General features: G+C 39.8%; 1 protein-coding gene across 1 annotated transcript; it reads left to right on the forward strand.

Annotated features, from left to right (window-relative positions):
- Positions 1-9,817: 9,817 nt before the first annotated feature.
- SPP1 (secreted phosphoprotein 1) lies at positions 9,818-18,748 on the forward strand. Its single transcript, XM_067557150.1, has 7 exons — positions 9,818-9,970; positions 11,527-11,593; positions 11,701-11,751; positions 14,153-14,257; positions 14,672-14,716; positions 15,855-16,133; positions 16,926-18,748. The coding sequence occupies exons 2-7, from the start codon at positions 11,540-11,542 to the stop codon at positions 17,352-17,354; spliced, it is 963 nt and encodes a 320-aa protein (XP_067413251.1). The 5' UTR covers positions 9,818-9,970; positions 11,527-11,539; the 3' UTR covers positions 17,355-18,748.
- Positions 18,749-19,352: the final 604 nt, after the last annotated feature.

Here is a 19,352-nt window from a genome sequence, read left to right on the forward strand (position 1 = left end):
GGGGATGAGGAAACAATTTTTATGTCACTGTCATTTTTGTAGCATTCCTTCCCCCCTCCAAAAAAACCCCAACCAACTCAAAGCAATTTCCCAGCACTGTCAACCACCTTCAGTTTTCTTGGAATTAGGGCCAATTCTGGCAAGATGCTAAGTGCCCTAAAATTCCATTGACTTCATTAAAGGGGAGATTTTCAAAAGTACCTAAGGGATTGGGGAGCATAAGTCCTATTGCCTTTACTTAATTCTGGGGCGTTATATCTGCTGTAGTGCAGAGGCTTTAGGATTGATCCAAATGGTAGCTTTGAAGCTCACCTCAGTGAGCACTGATGAGCGCTTCCAGCAAGGTACTGAGTGCCAGTCTGCTGCAGGATTGCACCCTTGTTTGGTCCTCAGTACTTGACCCAAATGGCATCCAATACCTAAAGAGTCTCTAATAGGATACTCAATTGCCCCACTGAGAACTTGGAATTACCTGCAGGTAACAGGGGCACGTTTTCTATTTGAGTTCATCTATAATACTAATGCAAACTAGAACCAGAAGCCTAGTTCATGTATTAAAGTCAATATGTTCAAACATGCGTGCCTAAAGTTAGGCACCTAAATCCATAGTTAGGCACCTAGATGAAAACTATGTAATTTTTCGACCAACTTTAGGCATCCAAGTTTGATTTTTTTGCCTATTTTTGTTTGTCATGGGAACAAAAAGCTGCCCCCAGAGCAAACATGTATGTGTAGATTAAGCTGAAAAACAACTGAAAAACACATATATACTGAAATATCTCGTGACTCATTTTCCACACTAGCAACTGAAGTGACTTGAAAATAACATGACATTTCAGAGTCAAATTCATCTCTAAGGTTACTCCATAGACGGCTGTATTAAATATGTCAATGGGGAATAAGAATTGAAGAAATGTCTTGCATGGACTTTTGTAGCTGGTATTAAATGTAAACAAGAATAGTTCAGGAGGATTAAATTTCAGTAAACCACAGACCTCTTGATTCTCCATATGCCAGTGTCTGAGCCAGCCTTTGGGCCCCACTAAACCTAATTTTAGTTCACAACGCCTCTGCTTTGTGGAACTAGAAATGTACAAGAGAAAAATCTCAGCTCTCGTATTTTGAAAAGTTTCTAGACCTTTTCTCTTAAAAAGGGATTTGAAAATGTAAGCTGATCTTCAAGCTTGGAAGGAGCAAGCAGCTGGGCTCAGTGTCTGCAGCAGCAGGCATGGATAGAATCGAAGATCACACACAGACACTTTTAATGCAAAATGACTCCATTAAATTTGGGTTGTCTCCCAAATAATCATCTCCTAAGATCCTTGGGTAGGGTCTGTGCATTGTGTTGTAATGAGCAGACCTTCCCAAAAATGCTAAGGCATGCTCTGGAAAATGTAACCCAATTGTAATCAGTCTCATTCACTGAATAAGTGTTAAACAAAACCTGCCATGCGCACAAGTTGTCTAGCCTGACACACAGGCATGCTTGGAACGGTGGAGGGAGTGACTGGGGAAACTAACAGACACCCTTATTGTTATGGAACTGCCTCTATATCCACACAATATTTTCCATCTTTTTTTCCATCTCACTTTTTTTTTTTTTTAAAGTAATGCTTGAAAGTTACTCAGGACACAAGTATCTAGAGTTTGTGCAAAGTTTGTCCAATTTGCATGGAATCTCGAACAATCTTGAACTTAGCCTGAGTCAGAGATTCCGGAAATACAGTGAATAGAGATGGAGGATGTTCACCCAGCTACAAAATTCAAGAACCCAGTGCAGAGATCCTTTCCCTTAAATTTTGGCTACTTCTCTGAACTGAACCTTGGAACCTTTTGGAGATTGCCTATTACTAATAAGAATACAGCAGTGTGATGGATCGTGCACATGAGAGGGCCTATGATCCAAAGTGACTTGTAAATAAAAACAGGATAGTAACATCACCCCAAATGACTCTGAAGCCAGCATAAAGACCATTTGAGTTGAACATTTAGGATTAGCCATAACTTGGCAGTAGTCATTTTGCATTAATAAAGGTCATTCTGATGCCTGAGAGTGTGACACCCTTGTCACATCATTACAAGCTCTCAAGGTATTTGGGAGACCACTTGGAAAGTTATTTTATTAAATCAGCCTGCAGGTAACAAGGTATGTACAAAGCAAATGAAGAAATATGAGGGAAAAGAAAGAGGAATAATCTAGGTATAAATTGGAATAATCATTTGCTTTTCTATAGTATCCCCATTCCCTACCCTTGTCCATTTGTATCTTGAAGGTATTCTACACTAGAGCTGCAGGGGTAATTTCCAGCTCAGGGAGACTTGCCTGTGCTAGCTTTGATGGAGCTAGTGCTCTAAAAATAGCAGTGTAGCTGGAGGTGCCAGGGCAGCGAGAGGGGCTAGCTGCCCCGAGTATGTAGCTAGGGTTTCAGACAGGATTGTTCTCACGGTGGCTAAGGCCCTCCCGCCAACTGTGCAGCTTCAGCTATAGTTTTTCATTCTTAGCGCGCTAGCTTGACAAACACAAGCATGGATGTGTCTACCCTAGCTGTAGATTACACCTCCAGCTCCAGTGTAGACAAACCCTTAGGCTACACACTCTTGAGGACAAGGATTGGTTTTGCTTTATGTTTGTACAGCACCCAGCACAACAGGGTCCAATCCTGACTGAGGCCTTTGCTTGCTACCTAGGGTTGCAAGCCCTCCAGGATTGTCCTGAAGTATCCAGGAATTAAAGATGAATCTTTAATTAAAGATTGTCATGTGATGAAACCTCCAGGAATATGTCCAATCAAAACTGGCAATGCTAATGCTACCATGATGTAAATATTTACTTCTAATAATAGTCCATTTCACAGATGGTAAAGGGTCTTTGTAATGCTAGAAATATGGGCCCTGATTCTCATTTACACGAACGCCCCTACTGCTCTAGCAGTATCAAGTGACCTTAAAGTGGATGTAAATTATATGGTTTAAAGGGACTTTAGAGTAAATGTGAATCAGGCTCATGCTTCTCAGATGACACAATGAGAGTCAAAACAACACCCAGATTCTGAATCATGAGGCTTATTGACATATTGCATATAAAGAAAAACAACTGGGACCAGCATTTTCAAATATAAGTATATAAAGTTAAGCACCCCATTTAGATGTCCACATCTGGAGTTGTGTGTTTAACTTTGTGCACCCACATTAGAAAATTCTGACCTGTGAATGTAATAAGTTTATGTTTTCAGACACAAGGATCATTGGTGCAGTTTCTTTTCCAAAGTGTTCTGCAGCCAGTTTTTCTCTCTCCACCACTGGATGTAATTAAACAAAATAGAAAGAGCGCTCTTCAGGAAATAGAAGCAGATGTTACAGTATATCGAGGTGTTTGTTGTCTGTGCAAAGGTAAAAACACTAACTGTAGCTACAAACATGTCTCCCGCTCTGGGGCATTTGTTAGATAGGAAATTCAGGGATATTTGGGATATATAACATAAGACTAAAAAGTGAGGCCCTTTCCAGCAACATTTCATGCCAAGAAGCAGTGCAAAAATGTCTTGGCTTCTGTTTGTTTTTCATATAAACCACTATTTACTACTAAGTCTGCTTTTCTTTGGGAAGCTTTGACCGCAAAGACGTTATTTACAGGAGCACTGCCAAGTGATTTTTTTTTTAAAAGTTTTTAATTTTGTTCTTAGACACTTAGAGATAACATGTCTTCCCCTCCCAGTTTTGTCCTTTTCCATCTGGAAGACATTGATCTGCATCCCTCCCACTTCCTCTTTCTTATGGGGCACAAGCCTAAAGGGCTTGACATTGTTTTTGTTCTGTTATTATCATGTCCACCATCAAGTGAAGATGTCATCAGTGAGGTCAGTGCAGTGTCTGGCACAGGAGTTTGCTAGTTAAATTAACTGCCCTCTGGTGGCTGGGTGGTTCCCCCCTCTGCAATAGAACAGCCAGGTTCTTACAGGATCATGAAGTAAACAAAGGCTGTAATTTTACTTCCTGGTAACAGTGCTTTAATTTTAAAGCAATTAGAAGGAATTGTAGGAACAAAGGGTATGCCATATACAATCAGACTGCTGGTCCATCTGATGTGCTGTCTTGTCTCTTTCAGTAGCCAGTACCTGATGCTTCAAAGGAAAGTAAACCACACAGCACTTACAAAATAATGTAATACTTTAAAAAGGGCAGAAAAATCTTTCATGAGCCTCTTCGGGAATGAACTCACACCCTAAAGCATGGAGAACTGATTTCTATGATCTTTACCCCAGTTCAGTAGTTTATAATAGTTTATAGTATAGTATAGTATAGTATAGTATAGAAAATTTGGGGCTGTTCCCCTAAACAAGGTCTGAATGGCACTCCCTCTTGCTCAGTCAGCTGAAAGGGGGGCACTTTATTTGCAGGAGCTTTGTATTTGCATGAGTACAATTAAGTACTTAGTATAAATTCACTGTATATGGAGAAGCACACCTAAGTGCTGAGCATAATGGGAAATGGTTAGTATGGTTAGTTTTGGGCTACAAACCACTTTTGTGTTAACTGCTGGGGTAATGAAATGTTGTCCTTCGATTGTATGAACAGATGTCAGCAGCACTGTGCTTAGCCTGTTCTGATGAAAAATTCACCCTAGACTAAACAGCCCAACAAGGGTAGTGGATGGATGTTTCAGCATTGTAAGAGGAAAGGAAGGGGTGATAAGCCTTCTATTGAGATTGCACTAGCTCTGGCAAAGGGCTATCCTCAAGCATGGATTGACTATCTCCTCCCATTGTTAAAAGGTAGAATTAATGGTTCCTCTTGAAGTCTTCTGTTTGTTAAAAGCAGGGACATTGCTCCTGTGTAAGCAGAAGGTTTTCCCATGAGCTGAATGCTGAAATTCACTAAGATCTGAATCATTAGAGGAACTGACAAACCTTGACTGACAACCAACAGAGAGGAGTCAGCAGTGGTCAGTACCTGCAGCCGGCAGGAGCCAGGAGTGATTGGCGCCAGCAGACGGTGGGAGGCAAGAATCATTGGTGCCAATAGAGGTGGTAGAAGACAGCAGCAGAGGAGGCCTGGTCAAGCCTGCATCTGGCAGGAGCCTGCAGAGGGGGACTGGCTGAGCCCCAACTGAGAGGTGGACATTGCAGCTACGATGGTCAGTACAGGAGAAAGCAAGAAGGGAGAGGTGAAAGACATGTCCATGTACTCTGAGGTGGGTTTGGCTCAATGAATTCATGAATTCTGTTTGCACTGTTTCCCAAACCAGTGCTGTATTACTTCCCTCCTGTTGTTAAAATGTTTACTTTCTACCCTCAGACTCTGTGCTTGTGAGAGGGGAAGTATTGTCCTTTGGGGTGCCCAGAGAATAATGTGTGATTTCCCAGTGACTGGGTGGGGGCTCGAGCCAGTTTGGTATCATTGACAGGGACCCCTAGATATAGAACCTCGCCCTTGCTGCTGCCAACTCTGTCTGGCAGAAGGGTTACACTAACAACCAGAAACTTTTGCTACAAGTGATAGCTTTTACTGACATCATGAGATTAGTCCTCATGCAGGCAGAGCCATAAGCACTGAGTTAATGGAGCTGGCCTGTGTGGGGATGGTTAGTTGGTAAAGGGGTCCAGCATGAGTCTGAAGATGCACTTCCTGTTTATGCAAAAGTATAGTGAAATAAAAAATAATCATCATAAGGCAATCTTCTCTCTTCAAAGACCACTGCAAAGTGACCCCAAACATGCTGAATAAGTTCTGCTCCAGCTTTATTAGATAACTTCCAATAAACAAACAGCCACATGTTGTCGCTTCCATGAGTAGTCATTTCAGAGAGGCTTCAATGTACATGCAAACCACCCAAAGGAAAGCACTGAGTTTAATGTAGAGATGGGCTCAAGATAAAAAGTTCAGCTCAAGACCTAGATCTAAACATACTCAGAATCTGGGTGTATTTTGAGCTCAGGTTTTGGTTCAGGCCCATGTCTAGTTTAATGGCATATAAAAAAGAATGGCATTGATACTAGCACAGATTACTACTCAAGACATAGCCAGAGCATCTGCATCATATAGTATCAGACAAGACACCTATGTCAGATAAATCAGAGAGTTCTGATGGGAAACACTCCATCAGAAGAAAGAAGTCATTGCACCTCAGAAGAGAGGGAGGGAATGTTGGGGGAGACGGATAATGGTCACATCCATAGGCAGATCGGAATTTCCTATACAGGCCAGAGGAACTATTGTCAGCTCCTGTCACTGTATTGAAGACCTAGCCCATGATTTTAGAAAAAGATAGCAGGTTGCATACAGAGGCATTGCTAGTGAATTTCTACAATTAAAAATAGCCATGTTTTAACACTCTAACACTACATTCTTAATGTTATCCAAATAGAACTAAATATTGTTAAAAGATCATGTGTCAAGACAAGAGAATGGAAGATCTTGCCAGCATGTAATGAATTAATTCCCCTGCAACTGCATTTTGTATAGTCACCGTCACTTTGTGGAAGCTCCACCACCATGCAGACCCCAGAGAGCTGTTTATGTTGCACCTGTATATAACATCTCATGCTCTCCAGATTTAAGCATTTTAAAATGGTAAATTAAAACAGCAAACTGATCCTTCCATTCCATTCTATCAGCCAGTTTGCTTCTGCTTTCGGTAGGCACTCAGCTACTACACAGCATATAGGAGTTCTCAGAGGAGGGAGACCTTTGTTATTGCTGTTTCACGATGATGGATAACCACAAATGACAGACACAAGACAAGTGCTAAATTTAACACAGCTTTACACAAGCTGATCTTGAATGAAAATATAGCCATTTACTGACAGTCACTTTATGTCCTGTCCCTGGATTACAGCAAAACATCAGTGTTGATCCTTAGTTCTTACGAAATCAATACTATAACCTTGAGCATCTGCATAAACAACAGAAACAGGCTGCCTGCTCAGCCCCCAAAGCAGTGCTCAGAAACGCTGCCATCTGGTGGTAGTTTGGAAATATAACTTGCTGACTGTGAGCACCCTATTTGGGGTCATAGGGTTAAACTTGCGAGACCAGCAAATACCCCAGCAATCTTTATCTATAAGTAACAAATGTTAATTTATTCAAATGAGTGCTTACTGAATAAACTGCAGTGTGAGTAAAGCTGTAAAATATCTGAGTTCTGCTATTAGCACAGCCAATTTATGCTGATGTGCTTGTGAAATTAATAGATTCTGGTCAGAAGGGACCACTGTGATCATCTAGTCTGATCTCCTGTATAGCATAGAACTTCCCCAGAATCATTCCTAAAGCAGATCTTTTAGAAAAATAAATAAAATAAATCATTCATAATCACTAACATAACAATGCTTTTATCAGGTTTAAAAGTTTGTTTGTGTTCTTGGGTCCTCTACAGATACTGAAGCAATTTGCATAATAATGTGGGTACCATTTAGATCAAAGATTGGTTCTCACAAAGTGGAGGCCCACTTAAACTTTGAAGGACAAAAAGTCATATTTATTTTTTTCTGTGCAATGTAGTATTCATTCCTCCAGTTCTTGATTAATGGATGAGCTAGAAAATGTGGGTTTCACTGAGCTTGGCATGGAAGGCAATGTACTAATGGTTAAAACAGGATTACACATTGATTTGCTCAGCATTAAGTACAAGTCACTTAATCTCTCTGTGCCTCAGTTTTTCGCTCTGTTAAATGAAGGTAATACTTATCTGCTGGGGGATTGTAAGAATAATTTGTAGAGAGTTTTGATATTCTTGGACTAAAGGTGCTATGCTGTTTAAGGGCCTGACACACTGAAGGTCCATTTAAGTCTATGGAAGTATTTCTATGGACTACAGTGGTCTTTGAATCAGTCCCTAACTGCAAAGAAATATTAATTATTATTAGTTATTAATATCTAGTTTTTCCAGTTTCACTATTAATTAATGTTCAGGCTGAAACTTTCAAAAAGGGTATCTAAAGTTCGACTCCTGAATCCACATTTAGGTACCTAAATACCTGGGCTGGTTTTCAAAAGTCCTAAATCAGCAGGAGACACAAGGTGATCAGCATTTTTGAAAACCAGGCTACCCAGAGCCTAACTTTAGGCTCCTATTTTTGAAAATCTCAGACTAAACAATATTGTTCCCTTAACTTCTTTATTACATGTAAACCTTCATTTATATTTGTAGGTACTTTAGGTATATTTTTAGGTACTTAGACTAAATACTGAATGCACAGGATTGAAAACATTAGTAATAAACTACAGCAACTTGACTTCAAAAGTGGAAATTCTTACAAAGTGATTAAATAGTTTGATTATACACTTTTAGAACTATTACTCATGTAGCACTTAGGTCACACTTATAATGCATCTTACCTATCAAAGCACTTTACAAACAAGAATTAAGTAAGTTTCAAAACATACTTGTGAATTAGGGATTCACAGCAATATTTCTAAGGTCCCTATATTGCCATTCGTGGCCGCCATAAGCATAAATTATGTGTGGGACTTTCAAAGGTTCTCCTCATTGGTCTAACTTTTCTCCTATTAAGATCAATGGGAGCAGAGTTAGGCTAGCGCTGAGTATTTTTGAAATTCCCTCCCTGATGTTCAAGATGTGCTTTGCACAGTATTTCTAATAATTTGACAGAAGAGTTTATTATCTTGAGTCTGCTTTACATTAGAATAATTAGATTAGAATAATGGGTGCCTGCTAAAGTCCTGTTAGCTAGAAGTGCTTAGTAAGAAACAAAAGATGATGCCTTGTCACAACTAATATTCTAGTGTGCACCTGTGTTTAATTAGGCAGTCTGGTTTTGTCTGGGATCAGAAATAAAGACAAAGATGCCATTTTCCCAACAGGTTAGAAATTAAAATGATGTTTTGCTTTCTAAAATACTATTTGGACATTAGTTAGCCATTGTAGGTGAGTGCTTAGTGATTCTTCAACACACAACAAACTAAGCAGGGTCTGCCTAGGGCAATACATTTAAGGAGGCTCATCAACTGGCTCAGGCCACATCACTCTTTTACAACCGTGGAGTTTCAATCCACTCTGTCCCTTACTTTCCCCTACTACCGTTCACTCTAGAGCAGTGGGTTCCTTTAGTCCTAAACATGTCCCAGAATCTGACTGTATCTGCTTTAAAACGTAATTACATCAAAGTATTCTGGGGTGTATTTGGCACGAAAGGCACCAAATGTAAATGAATGAATTGACATCAGATACACCCCTAAAGGCAGAAATGAAACTGGGAAGGATCCAGAGGAGTTGCTGGGCTGGTTGAAAAAGAACAGAGAAATATGGGAGATGGTAAAAAAAAAGGTTTTGCACTGATGGCTCCAGTAACTCTAGGGCCAATCCTCCTTGTCAACTTTCTGGAAGCGAAATCCTTATCATTTATATGCACATGCATCACTGAAAGAAGGTTTTTATCCTCCATGACATCATCATTTATATGCACATGCATCACTGAGAGCAGAATTTGACCCATTCTTTTTTAAGTGCAGGTGTTTATCCTCCATGACACATTAACTAAGAGTTTTTGTCTCCCAAGCTTGGAAGGAGGAATAAAAGACTTCTGGACAGCTGTTGATTTTGCCTTAAACAAAACAGAACAAGTACGTGCCCTGAAGTCCTCCCACACGATACTGAATGATGTGTATTCAACAGAACTACTAGTTAATGATATTGTACATAAGTAATGTTTTAACCATAGAGTAGCTTTTGTTTGTTTTCAAAGCCACAAAACCAAAGAGGAAGTATAGGAGAATGTGGGCAGGCTGGTGGCAAGAAACCTCATGACCTCATCCTTTCTGCCTCCTGGGGATTGGCTGGTTGATGTCTGGGGCAGCATTTAAATTCCGAAGGCTGCAGATGTCAAGCAGTAGAAGAGGAGGGAAAAGGAAGTCTGAATACTTTCAGAGCAAATTGGCTTGAGCTGCTGCACAGTGAAAGCTAACCACACTCCTGTCAGATTCTATTCTTCTGATCCAGACACCAAGAAAGGTAAATGCACATTTCATTACCTACCATCTGGTGCTGTATTAAGTTTTTATTCACATGAAACTCAGGCAGTAGAGTTTTATATATTCTAGTTTTTAGTTCAACTTTAAAAACATTCTAGTTCCTCTATTGAAGAGTGACCCTGCAGAGCAGTAAAGTTGTCTTAAAGAGGGCTGCGGCACACTATGTTAAATTACAATTTTAAATCTATTTGTATGTCTGTACAATTAGGGATGGGGGAAAGAGATGATTTAAATTCTTTCCACTAAGTCAAATGCTGGAAATTTGAAGCTGCCACTTGAAAATAAGAGTTTACTCCCAAAATGTAACCATTGACATGTCACATGTCACTTTCTTCTGGCAGACTTGCAGGGCCTAGAATGAGGGCCCTAGAGGGGATATTTTACTTTTATTTTTTAACAGTTGAAATTTAATTACTTCTAGTACAATATCTGTTTAATGTGTTGTTTAGAACATCTGAACAGTCATACTGGATCAGACTAATGGTCCATCTAGCCCAGAATCCTGTCTTCCTACAGTGGCCAGTGCCAGATGCTTCAGAGGGAATGAACAGACAGGACAATTTATTGAGTGATCCATCCCATCCCATCCCCAGCTTCTAGTAGTCAGAGGTTCAGGGAAACCTAATGAGCTCCTTCCCAAAAAGCAAATATCTCTGCCTCAAACTTTCTTTTCCCATGGGTGTTTTTGTTTTTGGTTTGGTGTTTTGTTTCTTAATTTATCCTTAAATACCTAATCAGATACATTTTTGTACAATGTTTTCTATCAATTCTTCGAAGCTCATTTACCAGAGTTCTCACAAACTGTTATAGGGGAACAGACACAATCATCTGGTCAGTTTTTTTCTATTTCTAATCACTAACTAGACGCTGTCCCGTATTCCATCAGGAATCATCAACTTCTTATATCACCAAAACTATAATGTGAACTTGATATTTCTTCTTGCTTGAAAACATAGCCTTTTGGCTTCAAGTTTCTGGAAAGATTTGATCTACCAAAAAAGCAGCTTCTGTTCATATGAATTGATTTTTGCATTCATTTTATTCCAACTTTAATTCAAATTCTGTTCTAACAACTAACCATAAAGGGAGACAAAAAATAATTTGTCTTGCTTTCTCCATTTGTTTATATGAAACTAAATCTATCCTTTATCAACATTTTGCTTTTATTCCTAAAGCTTTTCCCTCATTAGCACAAATCACCAGACTGCAGAACAATGTTTTGTGAGGTACTGAACATCCTCAGAGCCTAGCTTAGCACTTTGAAGTATCAGGTTGTAAATTCTTCTGACACTTGAGTTGAGAATGAGTAATGAATTAAAAATCTACACAGCTAATTCCCTCTAGTGTGGGATTATTGAGATTCTGCTCCCCTCCTCTGATTAGCAGAAGGTGCAGAGTGGCATAGAGAGAGAGGCTGGCATGGAGAGTTTGAATCCTCAGTGGAAATGTCAGCTGAGCACAGGGAAGCACAAAGAGCCTACAGTATGTTTGCAATTTTTTGCTATTGTCAGCTCACAGTTACAACATCTGTTCCAGGTAAAATATCACAATGAAGATTGCAGTGCTTTGTTTGTGCCTCATCAGCATTGCCTTTGCATTACCAGTAAGTAAATCATACATGTAACAAAAAAGAAGAAAAAAGTTGTATATTGCATTCACTGTTAATGTATGATGCAATACTGAAAATCTCTTTCCTCTCTTCTCCTCAAGGTGGGTAAATCAAAGCGTCATGCCATCTCAGAGAGCTCTGAAGAAAAACATGTAAGTTCTTTTTACAAGTAAACTTCTATCTTTCATTTACTTTTTATTTAACCATCAGCACCTCAGTTTTGCTAAATTGCACTTTCTGATGTACTCAATATACTCATAGCTGTTCACAAAACATTACCTAACTTGAATTTTATGGCTAGATTCTCAGCTAGTGTAAATCAGTCTAGTTCCATCGACTTCAGTGGAACTATGCCAAATTATACCATCTGGGTATCTAGCCTAATACCTTTAAAAGATATGCCCTTGCATATCTTTGTAGATCCATTTTTTTAATCACAAACTTTTAAACTCAAACTATTTTTTAAAATGACAAAGGAATTACAGCATGGCATAGCCTTGATGGTTCACACCAATCACTGAAGCCAGATTCTGATATTTTTATTAATCTTGAGTTGCACCTTACTTCATGAGTAGTCCCATTAGTTTCAATGGGGCTATTCTCTTGGTCAATAAGGATATCATAGTCTGGCTCTCTAGGCTCGCCTCCAAATCTTGCAAGTTACCACAGAAATGAACTAATGAGATTTAAAAATCAAGGACACTGCATTATAAAATGAACTTGTTTTGATAAATTTCACATGTATATTTATATATGCACTACTCCACGGTATGCTATTAAATGTGTTGCAGAATATTTTACAAGTCACAGTATATTTATTGTGAGAGTTCACTACAGCATTCTGCTTTTAAATCCTTGCTGAAAAGTGGGAAAATAGATCACTGCCAAGAAGAGACTCTGAGAATTATTGGGTTTGCAGATTAGCCAAGTGAGAACTGAACTATTATGATTCTTTCATGCAAATAGCTGTGCTTTAAAGTGGATCTTTGCACAAACAGTCCTTCAGCTCAACATGCACAGATGGTGTCTTACAGATGACAGACTCTAATCATGAAGCATTAATGGTGTAAGGATGAGTTTCATATTGAAAAATAGATGGATCTGTATTAAATGTCTGGCTAGAACACTCTGATAAATGTATACAACAGCCCACTATCCAAAAGCCAGATCCTGTGAAGTACTTTACCTCCTCAGCTCAAATGGATTTGAAGGCACCTGATAGGAGGTGCTCTGCACAGCATAAGATACTGTCAAAAGGAAGGTTAATTTCTGGTGTATTTGGATGAGTGTATACCTGGATGTAGTTGTCAGTTAGCTCTATATCACATGCTGCTGATTTAACAAGCACACACCACACTTTGCCCTTATACCCTGTGCCGTCCCAGTGAAGTCACTGAGACTGTACCAGGTATGTTAGTCAAGACAGAATTTGGCTCCTACACTCCAAAAAATGACTAGCCTCAACAGAAGTGATCAAGGAGGGGAAGGGTGCAAGAAGCCAGGGGCAATCACAGTCCTTGCATGGTAACAGCTCCCTCCTGCGTTTCTTTCCGTGCAGCTCAGCAGGTGCACAACGGGGAGCATGTGGCACCCCTTAAGAGTTGCAGCAGAAAGCATGCTCGCCCTGGGTCCAGCCTGAGCCCAAACGCCTACACAGCAATGAAACAGCCCTGCAGACTGAGCCCAAATTGGCTGGCACAGCTTTGCTGTGAACATACTCTGAAGGGAACTGTGCCTCCACACAACTCCCTGCTTAAAGCTGTATCCACTTGAGAGAGTAATCATCCTGTTTGGGCAAGGGACTCTTCTGGTTTTTTCCTTAGATGACAAAATTGGTCCAGGTGCCAGCGAATGCTTAACCCTTGTGCCTCACATATCCTGATTGCCTAGTAACCACAGGTAAACAGATCACACACCAGTACAGACTCATACCAGTGACTGAAAGAAAGCACTCGTGATAGCATCCCTGAACGGTTGGAATGAGTACGCTAATAAATGTAGTGGACCTGATTCTCTTCTCATTTACATTCATTATGCACTGCTTGTAACTACATTGACTTAAGTGAAGTTACTCTGATTTATGCCAGTGTAAATGAGAGGAAAATTAAGCCCATTGTTTGCTTATATGTATTTCATGGAGAGAGTGGTGCAACCCACATCATTTTTGATCCAGAGCCAAACCTCCCCAAAACTAGGAGGGTTTGGATCGAGGGGAAGAGGAGGAGAGGGTGCTCTGACTATAACTGACACAGGAACTGGCTGCAAAATTCTGTTCTGAGTCTTCACAAGGTTCAGGAATGTTTACCTCCCAGAGTTTGATACAGGCACACCTCTAATGTTATGTTCTTCCCATATAAATGTATATTTGGATTGTTGACGTCTTCTGCACTTTATTCCCATCTCAGTAAATTATTAAAAATAAATGAGGTATTTCTGATGCCACATCTGCATGAAAACATCTTCCTCTGATTAAAGCAGCTTCACCATTTGTGTGCTCCTCAAGTCCTATATGTTTCATCTTGAATTATGACCTTGGTTCTTATTATTTCCCAGGATTCCAGGAGCCATCATTCTCACAAACATCACCACCAGCATGTGCATACACAATCACGTGTGAGACCACCACAAACACAAGAACTTCTGGTGCCACCTCAGCAGGTATATAAAACCACATTATATAGCTATCTGCAGAAATGGTTAGAAGAGAAATGTATAGAAACTCTACTTTGGTAGGGAATCTATGTGGAAAATTTTGTACAGTAAGAAAGGTGGCATATAAGACGCTCAGTGATAGCCACAATGGTAACTAATGCAAGCGTGGAACTTCTATCATCTCCTAGAATAACAGACCTGGAAGAAGGTTAAAATTAGAGCTGATGGAAATTGTTCTAATTTCCTACAAAAATGTGTCACAATTCTTGTTGCCATTTTTAGACCAGCTCGTCAAAGTTTATCAAAGAAAAAATATATGAATTGTTTCCACAATTTGTGTGTGAAAATTATCATTTTTTTTACCAGTTGTAAGTGTAAAGAAACATACCTAACACATTTACTTTTCATATTGTTTTTCAGCCCTCTTTTTCTTCAGAAGAAAGTGTTGAGGACACTAAAGAGCAGGTAAGTTTTTTCATCTACACCTCAAGACTTACTGTACACAGCACAGCAGCCATCATATCACAATGTCTATTTTTTTCTAACAACATTCTCCGCCAAATTAGTTCTTCTGACATCTGTTCCTAAGTAAAACAAAACTCCTGGCAGGATTAATCGAATATAAAGCAACCAGATTTCTATATTTGCACAGTAGCTTACAGAACCCAAGGCTTTGTTCTCCTGCTGCAAAATGTAATTAGCTCCCACTGAAGGGATGGGAAAATGGGACTCTAAATAATTAATTATATTGAAGAAATCAACATAGCACAGCTAAAAAAACTACATAGGTTAAATCACAGGGATCCACAAGTGCATATTTGATGTACATCAACCTCTATAAATTCTGCATCTGTAGTGAAACCATTTGACAAAACCCCAATTAATGAACAAACCTATTAAAACATACATAAACCTGAAGGACAAACCTTATGACACATGCCATCCTGCCTCCACAAAGGGCTTAGGAAACTTTGTAAGCATCTGCTTGTGTAGTTTCCTCAGGCTTGTTCCATCTCGAAGGAGCAGAAGTGTTGCTGAAATCCCCTCACGGAGTGTCTGAAGCTGTGGAAAATGAGTTATTGCTGGGCCAACCACAAGTAACTTCTGGACAGATTGTTACCAGGAAATCCACCCAGAACTCAAGGGAGCATGCTACAGAGGGCTGCTCTCTGCTTTTCTGGATCCCATGTCCCCAGAGCCACAGTACCCATGGATTCTAGGAGCATAGGAGAGTACACCACCGAGTTAGTGATCCCCCTTCCTTGCTCACGCACACACTTCTCCACAGTTTGCTGCAAGTGCACCTAGCTACCATCCGTTAGTCCATTTCTAAGACACCACTACATGCTGCTTGATTAGCACCCTTTTCTACTATGCTCTGCCCTCTTTGCTCAAGGGATATGTCTCATCATGGCAGTAACCTGTAGCTGCTACCACATTCTACCATGCCATGGTAGGATCTTATCTGCCCATCTCAGCTTTAGAATGTACAACAGTGTAATATACTTTGAGAGCAGCAGAGATACACTATAATAATATTAACCTCATATCTATAACAATGCAATTGCATGATGCACTATTAAATTGTTTCTATGCTTTTCAGATCCTTTCCAAATCAGCAAGTGTAAGTAATGAAGATGAGGGTGATCATGATGATGATGATGATGATGATTCCAATGACACAGATGAGTCAGATGAGGATATTGTCACTGATCGTACCACTGATGCCCCAGAACCTACGCCTTTAACTCCTGCCCTCCCCACAAGGGGAGATAATTCAGGCAGAGGAGATAGTGTGGCCTATAGAATGAGGGCAAAAGCAAAGTCGGTAGAAGTATACCATAAGGAGAAGCCTAGCAAGCTCTACAAAGCTGCAGGAAAGGTAAATACCACTTGGTAATGTTTCTCAAGTTACCATAAATGAAGATGATGTTCCAAATGGAAATTTCTTTGCGGACATTGGCTGTGGAGGGGATTGACAAGTCAGAGTCAAAATTAAAGGGGTGTATTTCCACTTGGTATGGATACATAACTCATTAAAGTTAGTAAGTATTATATTCCTATATGGAATGAGACAGGAAAGTAGTCCCACTGTTCCAGGTGGCCAGCAGCCTCAGGCTATAATCACCTGTGAGACCGGAGGCCAGTACTGAACTGATGTTTCTTATAGTCCTATAAAACACTTGTATAGCTCTGTAAATGACACAGTACTTTGCGGAACACGGATAATCTCAGGGGTGGCAGAACCAGGAGGCCAAGCGCCTTTGCAATGGAAATATCATGGGGGCTCCACCATTTCCTAAACTTGTGCACACCTTTGGGGAGGGGTTGCAGAAGTGAGAGCACGATGCGGGGGGCTGGAGTGGCTGCCTCAGGGCCTGGAATCAGGCTGAGGAGCATGGAACGGGACCTGGAGGGGTGGAATGGGTCCAAGAGCAGGTAGGAACCCCTAGGATCCTCTTTCCCAGCCAGAAGCAGACTGCCCCAGTCTCAATACCTCCCCTCATTCCCCCTCCTATCTTGCAACCCCCTCCAATACCTGTAGGTCCTGATGATCACCTGAATTCAAAAGGCATGCCCTGTTTCAGTGGAGTATTGCAGTGTTCAGTGATTCATTGGCTCCTGATGATCTAGAATGCCAGTTAATTATGCTTTATCTTTATGTATGGCATAGTTCCTCATACATGATGTCACAGAGGAGGATAACAGCGCACCAGACACAGAAAGCCAGCAGGTTGATTCTTCCAAAGCACAAACTGCTGCACACCACTTTCCAGGGAAATCTGATGTGAGCATGGAGTTGGATGACAAAAGCAACATGCAGGACAGCAATGAAGTCAAAAGCAGGTCACACGAGAAGAGCATGGAAAATGACAGCCAACAGCAGCTTGACAGTGTAGAGGCAGATGGTGACAACAGCAAACCTGACATCACAGAAGATAGTCACATGAGCAATGAAAGCACAGAACAGCAGCAGACTCAAATTGAGTACCTGCAACAGGCAGGTGGCGTCCCTGAAGTCGATGACAGCAATCAAACTTCTGAGAGCACTGAAGACACTCATGACCATAACAGCATTGAAGACAATGAAGTTACTCTTTAAAAATATCTTTTTTTAGCTAAGGGGAAGGGGGAAAGAGATTCATTTCAAGAATCATTTGCAAATGTAAACACATTGTGATTTTTTATCTCTAGCTGTAGCAATGGTTAGTGGATACAGGCAAACTCAAGTATGCAGTATTAACTCTCCTTTCCAGTACAGAAATGTAAGGCCTTCCACTGCATATTTTACTGTGCTATTTGATTGTGATTCCGTTATGAAAAAAAATATAGAGAAGCAAGACAAATATAGTTTTACACACAGAGTGAATGTTACCTGTTCTGATACTGTACTTAAATGGTTTTAAAATTCCAATGTATATTTTGTTGTAATTTGTGAGTTAAATAAAACTACAAAACCCCATACATCTGTATTTAGTGTGAATGTAATTAATGGAGACTACACATCATACTGAGCTCAACAATTCTTGAACAGAAAAAAAAAGTTTTCTATCTGTTTCGATAAATGTTACCATTCTAATTTCCTAAAATATGAACAAAACTTAGTCACAAAAGTTCTAGCAGTATACAAATGCAATAAAAAAACAGGGACTGCTTCCATTATATCAAAGAGTTATCTTTACTTTAGCAACAAAATGTTCTTTAAATAAATGGAAATTTGAAGTCACTATTCTTTATTTACACTCACATTAGCTGCCAATATCACAACTTCAAATTTATTCCCTGTTCCTGTAACACACACAAATTGACTGCAAAATAATTTAACTGTACTCTCAAAATATTATTTAACATATAATTAAATACTGTCCTGCTCCCAAAGAATTCACTAACAAAAACTTTCTTCTACTTCTGTGGGAGTAGAAACAGCAGTTACTCCAGTTTTAATCCCATCCAACACAGTGATTGGTGATTTATGTGTTGGTCTCCACCTCACAACAGAAGTCCAAAAAGAAGTTTGTCATGTGTAATGTTGCCTAGTAACACAAGCAAACAAACATGTTCCCCAGAAGATTTTTTCAAACTGTCCCAATTTATACAAGAACTTCGTAAAATTCACATTATTGATGCGCATACAGTACTACCATTCTCCTTTTGTATTCAGCTGCCATTAAAAAATAATCTGACATGTTTGTGCTTTGTAACAACTGCTAAACAAGGACAGAATATGAAAGACAGAAGAGATTTTTGGATTCTAAAAACTCTCCATGAGGTAGCAACAAATTTGCACTTCAGTGAGTCTGTAAATGATTTTGAAAGGGGCCTGTTTTTTGTTTTGCATTTTACATTTTAAATTTAAAAGTCTGTTTGACAAGTGTTTGAATTTTTTAAAACTCAATCAGTAGTTTACAGTATTACCTCTAGTGGCATAATCCTAAAGCTAAAAAATGTTAGAGTCTCTTATGTGCATGTCTTGCCAATAAAATACAGTGAAAATTACTTCTATGTTGAACCTCAGTTTTGAGGGGGGGAAAAAAAGGACAGAATGAGTCTATTTAATCCAATATGTTGTACAGTTCATCAATTGCTAAAATAATGTGTCTATAAGGAACATTTCTTCCATGACAAGAAAATGACATTCTCTATATGTTCTAAAATCATACTTTTAAATCACAGTCCATGAAGAGTGGGGGAGAAGAGGGAGGGAGGGGATTTATAATAGAAGACAAAAGCATAGGAACTACACTCACAAAAATTTTTGTTTTTACTATAAAGATCTGTAATGAACCTGCTGACTCATTACTGGGTTTATTTTCCTTGATCTCTGCTGTGCTGGAAAGAAAGCAAGTGGAGACTGCAAAGCACTGTGTTGCCCTGTTCAATCTCCAGAGGGGTCCATAATCCCCGGAATAAAGGAAAAAGGAATAATATCCTCAGATCAAAGGGGATTACTATGATAGGGACAGAGCCCCAGGCTTCCTGAGAGCCAGAACAGCAGCTTGCCTGGGCTGTGGGGAAGACAGCTGGGCAACAAGTGGCAGGTAGAGCTCTTGCTCCTGCAGGGAGCCACTACCAGCCAGCTGCAGGGCAGTGGCCTGTAGGC

The sequence above is a fragment of the Emydura macquarii genome, unplaced genomic scaffold (assembly GCF_026122565.2).
Source record: "Emydura macquarii macquarii isolate MOO-44397 ecotype Brisbane River unplaced genomic scaffold, CSIRO-AGI_Emac_v2 contig_1790, whole genome shotgun sequence".
NCBI lineage: Eukaryota > Metazoa > Chordata > Testudines > Chelidae > Emydura > Emydura macquarii.

What these genes read in the sequence shown, in the direction of transcription:
- SPP1 (XM_067557150.1), top strand. Translation starts at nt 11,540, where the DNA reads ATGAAGATTGCAGTGCTTTGTTTGTGCCTCATCAGCATTGCCTTTGCA. An exon ending in GCATTGCCTTTGCATTACCA is followed by an intron (nt 11,594 to 11,700) that starts GTAAGTAAATCA and finishes CTTCTCCTCAAG; the next exon opens with GTGGGTAAATCAAAGCGTCA. An exon ending in AGAGCTCTGAAGAAAAACAT is followed by an intron (nt 11,752 to 14,152) that starts GTAAGTTCTTTT and finishes ATTATTTCCCAG; the next exon opens with GATTCCAGGAGCCATCATTC.